The sequence below is a fragment of the Castanea sativa genome, chromosome 3 (genome assembly GCF_040712315.1).
Source record: "Castanea sativa cultivar Marrone di Chiusa Pesio chromosome 3, ASM4071231v1".
NCBI lineage: Eukaryota > Viridiplantae > Streptophyta > Magnoliopsida > Fagales > Fagaceae > Castanea > Castanea sativa.
In genome coordinates this window covers 58496980-58509286 of record NC_134015.1, presented here as the reverse complement: position 1 = coordinate 58509286, position 12307 = coordinate 58496980, and the positions used below count along the sequence as shown (strand labels likewise).

Here is a 12307-nt window from a genome sequence, read left to right as displayed (position 1 = left end):
GCCTAATACAACAGAGCAGGGCGTGAGTCTGTGAGAGAGACGCACACGCAGAAGAAACATCTAAGGCTTAAGAAGTTGACCTGACCAGAAAAACAGAAAACCCAACAACCCTTCAACGATGCCGACTCTCTCGAAGCTCTATTCAATGCAAGAAGCCTCTGAACACAACACCAAAGATGACTGTTGGGTCGTCATCGATGGCAAAGTACACATCTTTTTCCCTTTTTTTTCACTTTTTTTGATTTGTATGAGCTGGTGGGTTTTTTTGTCTTTGAAGCTACTAGATTATCTTTATAAGCTGATTGGGTCCTTTTTTTGCTTTTCAAAATCTTTGCTTTGTGGGTTTATGCATAACTTTGTTATGAGATCTGTTTTGCTGTTTAAGTTTTAGTCCTTGAGTACAAGTTGCTGTATAGTATGTATAAGTTTCTGAATCTTATGTTTGGAGCTCAAATTTCTTATGGGTTTTGTGTTTATAAAGCCCAATAGCCTATAAACTTCATTTCATTACAAGATGTGCACTTGACAAAACCATCACAAATGACTCTTTCCATCAATGAATATGTTATTTATTAATAGCTTTAATTGAATTACTTTATGTTGTAGCTTACCTTTCATTGTATTTTTCACTTTGTCTATGTTAACATTCTCATATCAGCTACACCAAGTTTTTAAAACATGACCCTCAAAAAAACAAAAGGTTTTCAAAACATGTTTTTTCTTAGTGGCTCTATATTTAGTAATATATAGCATTGGCTGTTCTTATTGTAGTCTTGTAAAACTTTAATTTTTAACTTAATAGGCATTCTACAATCACACAATACTCTTGTGGCACTTCCTCATATCATCCATCATGCTCTTATCCAATGATTTGCTTCATCTTTGATCTCACCATCCTTATGAATTGTTATTTGTTGATCAATGATACATGTATGTACATTTTAATGTGGGATATATGTGTTTAATAGGACATAAATTCAGTTGAGGGATGTCAATATAGGTGTGGTAGGTAGGATTGCATGAGACTAATGTGGATTGATTTGATGTTTTGTTCTGGAGGTGTCTTTTTAGGACATTTCCTGCTTTGTAATTTCCCATAAAACTGATACAATAGCTTGAAGGATTTGATGATAAATTTTCTACTGCATCATTTTTTTTTTTTTTTCTTTTATCCTATAAAGAAATGTCTGAAACTATATTTATATTAATCGCAAATGCTTGTAGATATGTTTGTTCAACTATCTTTTAAAAAATTGTTAGGTTTACTTGATAAGTATTATAAGGAGGGATAAAAAAAAACTTAATCTGGAGATTTAGATTTGTTGTTGTGTTTATTTGGGATTAGGTGGGTTATGTCAAGGACAGTGGTTGAACTATTGGCTTGTTTGAAGACTTGAGGGCTTATTTCAGTAGACAATGTAGTGGTGGAATTTGGTTTTGGGTGTTTATCTTATATACATCCTGTGCAAACCAGTTGTACCTCTTGTGCTTTTTAAATGAAATTTATTATCTAATAAAGGTAGCAGAAAGCATAAACTTCTCATCGTGTTGTTTTGATAGGTCATTGTGTTGTTTATTTGTCACATGTTTGGTTTAGGCCTTTGCCTCAGTATGTATGAAGTAAATGAAAATTACATTTTCCCTGTTTTTCTCCTTTATATATTGATAGCTAGAGTATCTAGATTCTGGGGTGCAAATATGCTAGGCTTGGGCTAGATTTGAATTTTCTTAAGTTATAAATTGATGTGACAGTTGGAAGTTAGGGTTTTGTATGTTATTGAGATGTATATCTAACTTATAGTATGATGCAACTCACTTGCAGAAACAATGTTTGTTACATTATGTCAAAGTTACCTATACAATTTTATATTGACTAAAGGAACCTTGTACCTCTGATGTTGCTGATTCTTGTTCTGCATATTCAGAAATCTTGCACCTTGTCACTTTACACCCTGCCTTGAGTAACAAGTGATGACTGAAATCTATTTGAGCTTGGTTATTTTGTCGGCATTATATGCATAGTTGTTCAGCTAGTGGTTTCTGGATGAGCTGAGTGTCTCAGTTTTCTGTGTGTAGTAAGCTTTCTATTGACTTCCCCCCTCTATCTTTGGACAGAGAAGTTGCTTTGATTCCTTTGGAACTTGTGATATGCACTTGCAAGAAATTCTTAAAGCCCCTCAAAGAACTTTCTCAGTGGAATTCCCAAACTGATAGTTCTAGGCTCCTTTTCATGCCAAATTTACGTACTGCATGCATAATCTTACTTAGAGGCCAATATACACGGTCCGTCAGAACCCCACATATCAAGAACACATGTGCACTCTCTCTCTCTCTCTCTCTCTCTCTTGCACTGTGGTTGCTGTACTCTCCTCCAGCCTGGTTATGCTGTTATCATTGTAATGTCTAATCTACGTTTTCCTCCTAGAAAAAGGAACTAGAACTATAAACTCTTCTTGTAGATGGGGATTGACATGTTGATCAGCCTATGCATATTGTTTCTTTTGCACTGACATTTGTCCCTGTGTCATGCATCATAATATTATTTAATCTACAGAAAAATAAATCAGTCAGAATTTCTTACATAGTAATATAGACAACTTCTTTTCAGTTTCATTGGATGGCTTGTTGCCATTGCTAGAATTGTGTGCCAGTTTATGCTGCCCTTGTAAAGTATAAGTTTTATGGTCTCAAGTAACCCATGTAAATAACAATATTGGAACATTAATTCTGAAGGAGTGCTACATCTGACTATAGAACTACTAAAGCACTCTTTTTTTTTGAAGGATTACCTTAGTATTGTGCTGGTCTATTCTCTTCCCTTTCTCTTCAACAAACACCCCCCCCCCCCCACGGTGGGTTTTCTTTGTCATTGGAATTCAGGGGTTCAGTTTATTGAAACAGTGGTTTTTGATGCAGTTTACCCATGCAAAAAAGCATGGATTCCATAGAATGAAGTGGTGATACCTAATTAACTACACATTATAGACATAGGTGTGGTTGATTGGCATGATTATTCTTCTCTGCTGTCATTTTGTTCTTTACATTTTATATTTGGCCTTTTGCAGCTTCCCTCTGGGGGCTGCAATGTTTATCGCATATCCTCTGCTCTCAATAGCATATAAACCAGCTGTGGGGTGATAGTTTGCCTCCACTTCAGGGCTGCTTGAGTTGGGGCACCTAGGTAAAAGGTGTCCCATATCTGAAAGTTTTGAATGGTCATTGATGCATATCTATTAGTGTCTTGCTTCAAATGACTCTCTCTTGATATTTATGTCAAGTGTTTTTTGTCATGCCCAGGTATATGATGTGACAACTTATTTGGATGAGCACCCTGGTGGGGACGATGTAGTCCTTGCTGCTACTGGTATTTTTCTTATACTTCCTAATGGATGATTTCTGATAAAGTTGGACTGAATCATTATATATTCAAGTTAATAAATTAACTACCAATGTTATGGATGGAATTATTGATGTGTTTTGCTTTAATTTCATCAAAGGGAAAGATGCCACAGAGGAATTTGAGGATGCTGGACACAGCAAAAGTGCAAAGGAGCTCATGGAGACCTTTTGCATTGGTGAGCTTGACACAACTTACATCCCACAACTTGAAATTTCGTCCAAGAAGCAAACAGACTATGCTCAGAAGCTAATGGATTTGACAAAGCAATACTGGGTTGTTCCTGTAGCAGTTGTCAGTGTCTCTGTGGTACTCGGCTTCTTGTACTTGCGTAAGAAGTAATGCAATACAATTTTTCACTGGTTAGCTGCTGTAAGGAGTTGTCACAAATTTTTAAATAATTTTGAGGATATCAATTTTTGGAACTGGGTATTTGTTCTGCACAAGTTTTTCTGAAATTTTGCCATAGTTATAAAACTTCACATATTAATAGGGAAACATGCGGAATGTGATTGTTCAATTTGCATATGGATGATTGAAGACATAGCATGCCGATCCTTTTATATTATAGCACAAAATTTGAATAATTAGAGTGATATCAATTAATGAACTGGCATAATGTTATGATCAAACATGCAGAATGTGTTCATTTCAATTGCACCTGAGATAGCCACCATTTTAAATGTGATAGTATATTTGGTGACCCAAACCTTTTCAAGCTTGCAATTAAGAGCACAAAAGGTCTCATTCTCAGTTCACTTTAGTCCAATTTAAATTGATATGAAGCTCTTATATCACTGTCACTAATTCACAGTAGTGTTTAATCTGAACCTGGGACAAGGGTCCGGTTCTTCCTACAAAAGGACTTTTCAACAACCAGAAATTGTTCATAAATCAAGACCTCTTTGTTTGGAGCTATACATGACAGAACAGCAGCCAACTTGCTGGCCCATCATTATTTTGAGGGTTATGAAATTCAAATCTGGCCACCAACAAGCCCCCACCTTTTAAAAAATCAAACCAAGACAAGATCATTATATTTTGGGGGGTGGGGGCTGAAAAGGAACAAATTAATTTGCTGCCGATTGTTAGCAAGACCATGGGAGCATGGAGCCATTACCAGAATTCAGTTAACTTCTCACTAACTATATGGAATACCTGATTCTAAGGTTTCTTCTTTAGATAATTTTGGCACTTCATCATGACACCTACGCATAAAAGCATGCCAGTGTGATAACAAGGTATTCTTTTCATAGAAGTTGAAAGATAAACATTGGAGAAGTGTTGTGGACCTTTTTTACAAATAGTAAAGGGACAATTGTGCGTGATGACTGACTTTGCAAATATCTACTGGGGACACGTGCTAGAGAATATTGTAGTCAAACTAGTGCTAGAACAGTAGAACTTTGTTTGTAACTTTCAGTTGTGCGTGGCGGATTACTTCATAAGGGTCTTCCCAGGCTGGTCCTAGTTTTTCTTTATTGCCTGTGATACCTTCCTGAGGACGAGGTCTCCAGCATTAAATCTTCTTACTTTGACATTTTTGTTGTAGTATCTGGCCATTGTTTCCTTATGTTTGGCCATTCGCTTCATGACTTCCTTTTTGAATTCATCAATTAGATCCAAGTTGTTGTTAAGCTCTTGCTGGTTCTTCTGGTCTTCGTAAGTTTTGACTTGGAGGCTCGTCAGTCCTATTTCCACTGATATGATGGCCTCAGTGCCAAATGTTAGTCTGAATGGTGTTTCTCCTTTCAGAATTCTTGTGGTCATCCTATATGCCCAAAGCACATTTGGTAGTTCTTCAAGCCATGCCCCATTTGCCCCCTCAAGCCAGTTTTGATCATTTTAAGCAAGCTTCTGTTCGCCACTTTTGTCTTACTGTTGGCTTGAGGGTGTCGTGGAGAAGAGTAGTGGTTCTTGACTCCTAAGTCTTGGCAAAATTTTCAAAACTTGGGATTGTCGAACTGCTTTCCATTGTCTGATATTATGACACGTGGGACTCCAAACCTGCAAATCATGTTCTTCCATACAAAGCTTGTGACTTTGCCTCTGTTATCGTTGTCATTGGTTTTGCTTCTACCCATTTTGTAAAGTAATCAATTGCGATGATCAGAAATCTGAGTCGTTTTATCCCTAAAAGGAATGGGCCCATAATGTTGATCCCCCATTGGGTGAAGGGCCATGACGAGGATATGGGTGTCATTGTCTTTCCTGGTCTCTTCTAGACATTTGCGAAGCGTTGACACTTATTGCATGCTTTGACGATATCGTGTGTGTCTTTCTGTAAGGGCGGCTAGTAATATCCTGCTTTGAGTATCTTTCCTGCTAAAGATTTTGGCCTAGCATGATTTCCACAAGTTTCCTCGTGTATCTCGCGGAGCACATAATCTGATTCTTCTGAGTTGGCGCATCTGAGATATGGGAGTGAATACCCTCGTCTGTACATCATATCGTCAATAATGATGAAGTGGGCTCCTTTGATCTGTATCTTCCTTTCTTCCATCTTATCTTCTAGGAGCGATCCTTCTTTCAAGTAACGGACGATGGGATTCATCCACTTGTCTTGTTCTTTTATCTTCAAAACTTGCTCACCTTCTATGTTTGATTGCCCCTATATCTCTATACATAGTTTGGAGGTCGCATTGTTGTTGTCTGATGAGGCCAATCTTGCTAGGAAGTTAGCTTCTGCGTTTTTGGCTCGAGGGATTTGCACAAAGCTCAGGCTGTCAAAATGCTATGAGAGTCATTGGACGATCTTTAAGTACTTCTGCATTCTTTCTTCTTTGGCTTCATAATCTCCCTTCACTTGTCCAATTATTAGCTGAGAATCAGCTTGGACGATAAGATTCTTTTCTCCTAGAGCTTTTGATGGACTTAGCCCTGTTTATTTGTTGCTAAGAATTGCAATCTAATTGCGTATTTCAATGTTTCTCCTTCTGGATATATGAGCACTACTCTCGCTCCTCCCACTTTCTTCGTGGCAGACCTATTTGTTTGGACTATCCATGTTTCCATGAGGGGTTCTTCTTCCTTATAGGGGTAAGTGAATTCTGCAATGAAGTCTGCTAGCACTTAGGCTTTGATTGTTGCTCAAGGCCAATATTCGACGTAAAATTGGCTTAGTTCAATTGCCCATTGAATGAGTCGTCTTGCTGCATGTATCTTATTCATCGTCTTTCTTATTGGTTAGTCTGTCATGACGATAATGGAGTGCACTTGGAATAAGGACGGAGTTTCCTAGAAGCAACCAATAATGCGAAAGCTATCTTTTCCATCCTTGGGTAATTGGCCTTTGCTCCTTGGAATGCCTGGCTAGTATAGGAGACCAACTTTTGAATATTTTCTTCTTCTCTGATCAGTGCTAAACTTACTACACTGTTAGATATTGCTAAGTAGAGGTACAACCTCTCTCCCATCACCAAGGGGTTTAGCAGTGGAGGCTTCGTCAAGTACTCTTTTAATTTGGCAAGGGCTTTTTCGCATTCATTAGTCGACTGAAAGGTCATTTTTAATACCTTGAAGAATGGCATGCACTTGTCCGTTGCCCTAGAGACGAATTTGTTTATGGCTATGACCTTTCTTGTCAAGCTCTGAACCTCCTTCACTATTTTTGGTGATTTAATCTCGATTATCGCCTTTACTTTTTCTGGATTTGCCTCTATTTCTCGTTGGGACACCAAGAATCCCAAGAACTTTCTTGAAGTAACAACGAAAACACACTTTGTGGGGTTTAATTTCATATTGTATTTACATAGTGTGCTGAAGGTTTCTTTCAGATCGTCCAAGTGGTTGGCTTCGTCCGTGCTTTTCACCAGTATATCATCTACGTATACTTCCACATTCCTTCCAATTTGGTGAGAAAACATGCGGTTCACCAATCTTTGGTATGTGGCTCCTGCATTCTTCAATCCAAAATGCATAACTTTGTAGCAGTACAACCCTTGGCTGGTAACAAATGAGGTCTTCTCTTGATCGTCTTCGTACATAAGAATCTGGTTGTACCCAGAAAATTCATCCATGAAACTTAAGAGCTTGTGTCCAGCAATTAAGTCTACCAGTTGATCAATCCTCGGCAAGGGGAAGCTATCCTTTGGGCAGGCTTTGTTTAGGTCTGTGAAATCGACGCACATTCTCCATTTTCCATTGCTCTTCTTTACCATTACCACGTTTGCTAGCTAATCTAGATAGAAGACTTCCCTGATGAAATCAGCTTCTAGTAACTTCTTACTTCTTTAGTTACAGCTTTGTTGTGCTCTGGTGCAAATATTCTCTGCTTTTACTGTACAGGTTTGCATTTTGGGTTGATGTTGAGACGATGTTGTATGATCTTCCTATCAATTTCGGGCATATCCTCATGTTTCTAGGTGAAAACATCTTGGTTTGCCCTTAAGAAGGAAATCATCTTCTCTTTCTCTAGAGTTGGGAGTGCTGATCCTATCTTTAATACCTTCGTCGAATCCCTTAGGACGATCTCAACTTCTTGTGGTGTTTCTGACGGTTCGAGGATGGGCTCTGGTTCATTGATCACCCATGTGTAGTTCTCCCCAAATGCTAGGGCAGCTTGGTAGCATTCTTTTGCCAGATTTTGATCTCCTCTGATTGCTCCCACTCTATGAGCTGTTGGAAACTTCACCTTCAAATAATATGTTGACATCACTACTCTTAGCCTATTGAGTGTAGGTCTTCCTGAAATAATGTTGTATGTTGAAGGGCAGTCAATTATGAGGAAATCAATTTCCTTGGTGACCTGTGCTAGGTAAGTTCATAAAATTACGGTTAGAGTGACGATGCCCTTAGGGACGATTCTATCCTTTGTGAAGCTTACCAGAGGCTAGGTGAAAGGCTTGATCCTTTTCTTATCCAGTTTCATCTGCTGAAACGCAGGCAAGTAGATGATATCTTTTGAGCTTCTGTCGTCAATGAGCACCCGGTGGATGTTGAATTCTTCTACTCTGAGCATGATTACCAGTCGATCGTCATAGGGTTGCCTGATGCCGTGACCGTCTCTCTCTGAAAAACAATATTAGGCTCGTCATTCTTTGGCATCTTCATTGGAGGGAGTCGCAAATGGACACTGTTTATTTCTCTCCCATGGGATTTTTAGGGACTTCAGTGTTCCGCATGCTGTTAGTCCTCCCGAGATCATCTTTATCTCTCCTACAGAAGGTTTGCTATCTCCTGCCCCCTGAGTGTTGTCCTGATCATCCTTCTGTTGGTATCTGTGGGGCTTCATCTTCCTGACATACTTCTGTAACTTTCCTTGCTAGATTAAAGTCTCCACCTAGTCTTTCAAATGCCTACAATCATTGGTGTGATGCCCGTGGTCATGGTGGAACCTACAGTACTTGCTCTTGTCTCTTCTTTCTACTGGAGTGCTAATTGGCTTTGGCCATTGTAGGGAGGGATCGTCCTTTATCTGCATAAGGACCTGCTTAATTGGCATTATTAGTAGAGTAAAGTTAGTGAACTTTGGCTTCTTGTCCGGAAGTTCCTTCTTTTTCCTTGTGCTCTGCCCAACACTTCGCGTCTCTTTCTTCTTATCATGATTGCTACTTGTTCCTTCATCTCTCTTTCTTTTTCTTTTCATTTCTTTTGCGAGCACCGTATCTTTCATAGTCATGTACTTCTGAGCTTTTCGAAGCAACTCCGCGACTGTTTTTGGTGGACTTTTAGTGGTTGAGAAGAAGAAATCCCTAGGCAACAACCCTGCTTGGAAAGTTGTTAGGATGACTTGATCTTCAACTCTGTCTACCTGTAGTAGCTCCTTATTGAATCAGGTAACATACTATCTTAGTGATTCTCCTTCTGCTTGTTGAATGTTGAGAAGATGACCAATTGGCTTTTTGTGTCTTTGCCCCCCAATGAAATGATGAACAAAACCCTTGCTGAGTTGTTCGAAATCTGCAATAGTTCTTGGGGGTATCTTGCTGAACCATACTCTGGCTGTTCCTTTTAATGTTGTTGGGATTGCCCTACACATCACCTTGTCTGGGGTCATCTGCAATAGAATTAGTGTCTTGAATGATTCAATGTGATCTAAGGGATCCTTGGAACCGTCATATGACTCCAACTGTGGGAGATGGAATTTTGGTGGGAGGGGATGGTTTTATACTTCAGTAGTGAATGGTGAGTTCGTCCTTCGAATCATCCCATCTAGATTCTCCCCGCCTTTGTCCTTTATAGCACTTTTTAGTTCGTCCATTTCCTTCCTCATGTTGTGAACCTCATTCTCCATTCTAGAGGAGTCCTTTCCTGAGGTTTTGTCTTGTCTGTTGGCTTGAGAGTTTGATTCTGCCTCATTTTGGTTTTCTCCTGTTCGCCGGTATTCTGCGTTTTGGGATTCCATTGTCTTTCGCAGTTCTTCATTCTGGCAAGTCAGCTCTTCCACATTAGCCAGGAGGGCTTGGATCTATTGTTGTTGCACAGCTTCTGCCTGTTGTATAGTTTCTACTTCCATCTCATACTTCAAGGAACTCTTTTGTTACTGGAAAAGATGGCTTGAATGATTAGCGTCCCCACAGACGGCGCCAAACTGATAATGCAAAAAATCAGAAGTTGAGCTCCTCGTCGTAGTGGAAGGACGAAGTTGTGATTGGGGTCGTCTCTATTGGAGGAAAACCTGCAAAATCAACTGGGTGGAAGAGTAACACGCCGGTGTGGCCTTAGCTAAACCGCCTCCGATACTTAAGTCAGTAATGGAGAGAGATTTTAGAGAGAAACAGATTGGAGAGTGATTATTTGTAGAGTATTTGTGTGTACCTTTCACTTCTATTGCCTTTTCTTTTATAGTTGTGTGCCTTGTTAATGGGCAATGAATCGCTGTATTTATGCTCAACGGCTAGTGCGTTACAGAATCTTTGTCTGAAGTTCACAGCTCATTCTATGACCGTTGCTTCGTCCGTTATGCTTTGTCATCAATGAGCGTAATAAATGCGTAACATCATCTCTTGCTTAATGACAGTTCCAGCTTAGTGACAATCGTAAATTTCTGACTCGTCACATACCTTTATGCTTTTGACACCCCCAGTCATATTGCTATAGTACTTGTTTGTCTTTGAGAGTAGCTTGAAGCCTTGAAGCATTTCTTAGCATAGTGAGTTTTTGAACTTTCCTAGAAATCAAATAGAGAGAACGTGGGCATGGTGGACACCACTTTGACCTTGGATGATAAAATAGGTAGGCACCTTAGGGTGAGTTTAGTTCAACTTTTTGATACTGTACTTAGACGTGATAAGTAAAAGAGTGATTTCAATGTTTAATTAAATAAGAATTAGTAAAAAATTGTCAATTTAATTGTTGTGAAAAATATTGTGATTTTTTTTTTTTTTTTTTTTGTATATTCTATATGAAAATCCAAATGCCAAAGATAGTGCTTGAGCTCTTTGGGCAACAAGTAATTAGGAAAATGACAGCAAGAAAGAAAAGAAGAAAGAAAATGTACCCTTTTTTCTGCTTTAGCCCCAAATTATTCATGAGAATGATAAAAAAATAAATTTAGTAGTGAAAGAATGAGACCGTTGATGTGCACTGCACGCTTGAACATTGATAAAGTAAGAAAAAATTGCATTTATCATTTTAGTTTTAAGATATACGTTATTGTCTATATATTAATATAGGATGACATGAACATGATATACTAAAGGATTCAGATATTCTAAATTTCCTAAGGTACTCTACTGGTAGATTTTTTTTAAATTCTAACCACTCTTTTATGATTTAAGGGTCTAGATTCTGCAATGTCAGCTACATTGTGCTCTTCAGAATTTTTCCTAGCTTCCCTCTTTAACCTGGGCAAAGGTCTCTCTATTTCTGGATCGTACTGCAAATCACCTTGATTAGAAGATCGAGTTACAGTCATAAACAATCAAGGGAACTCTAATAAACCATGAAAAGCAAACCAGGAAAAATCTAGAGTAATGAAAATAAATAAAAATTCTACTCTAAAACACAAAAAAATGCCTAAAAACCCTGAAAACCAGTGGAATTTGGCCTCGAGAGGGTGGGGCTAGTAATCCTATGGATTAACTAGTCTTGCTCAAAACGTCATTTATTTTTAGAAAACTATACTATGAAGACCTAGTTTTACCGCAATCAGAATTTTGCCAAAACTGTAACTACTGAAAACAAAAGTTAAAAAAAAATAAAAAATAAAAAATTCAAGAACGAAATAAGGATCACAAGAAGCACAAAAATCAACTAGAATCACTCCCTAGCAATGGTGCCAAAATTTGGTGTGTTGTCGCAGGTAACAAAAAATAAAACATATACTCCTAAAAATATATGTAGTAGTGCGAGTGAGGATCGTTCTCACGGAGAGTATCTAGCTTAGTTTTACGCTACGTGAACAAGGAGGGGGGGATTTGAGTATAATGAAAACAATTTTAAGAAAAACAACTAAGGAACAATTCAAATTCAATCAAAAGAATAAACCTTGGTATAAGTCAACATCCACCATTGGAATTTTACAACTGATCATCGATGCAAGTATATATTAATTCACACTTTGAATATTCACCATTGGAACTATTTTCTTATCTCTCCTTAGTTGCAGTTAATTAAAAAACAAGCGATCTAATAAACTCTAACCACTAAACAACTCAAGACAAGCGTTAAAAGTTTAATCTAGTAGCAGCCTTAAGAATTAGAGAGATTAATGAAACTAAATAACACAAGCACAAACAGTTGTATTTAATTTAGTTGAGTGTTCTTCCTAAGATCTAATAATTTCCGACGCAGCAAATCATTAAATCTAGGTTGCTTCACAAATTAGAGGGATCAAACAATAACAGATTTGATATCTAACCTAGTATTAGATTGCAACGAATAATAAACTAGTAGGTCTCCTAGTAATTAAATGAGACAATCATGAAAATAGGTACAGAAGAACATCCGATACTCAAAGCGTAAAAT

General features: G+C 38.1%; 1 protein-coding gene across 1 annotated transcript; it reads left to right on the top strand.

Moving 5' to 3' along the window:
* On the top strand, positions 1-4007 carry LOC142629821 (cytochrome b5). The gene is made up of 3 exons (XM_075803856.1): positions 1-205; positions 3298-3364; positions 3498-4007. Exons 1-3 carry the CDS (start codon positions 119-121, stop codon positions 3737-3739), a joined length of 396 nt encoding a protein of 131 aa, XP_075659971.1. The 5' UTR covers positions 1-118; the 3' UTR covers positions 3740-4007.
* The last annotated feature ends 8300 nt before the right edge of the window (positions 4008-12307 follow it).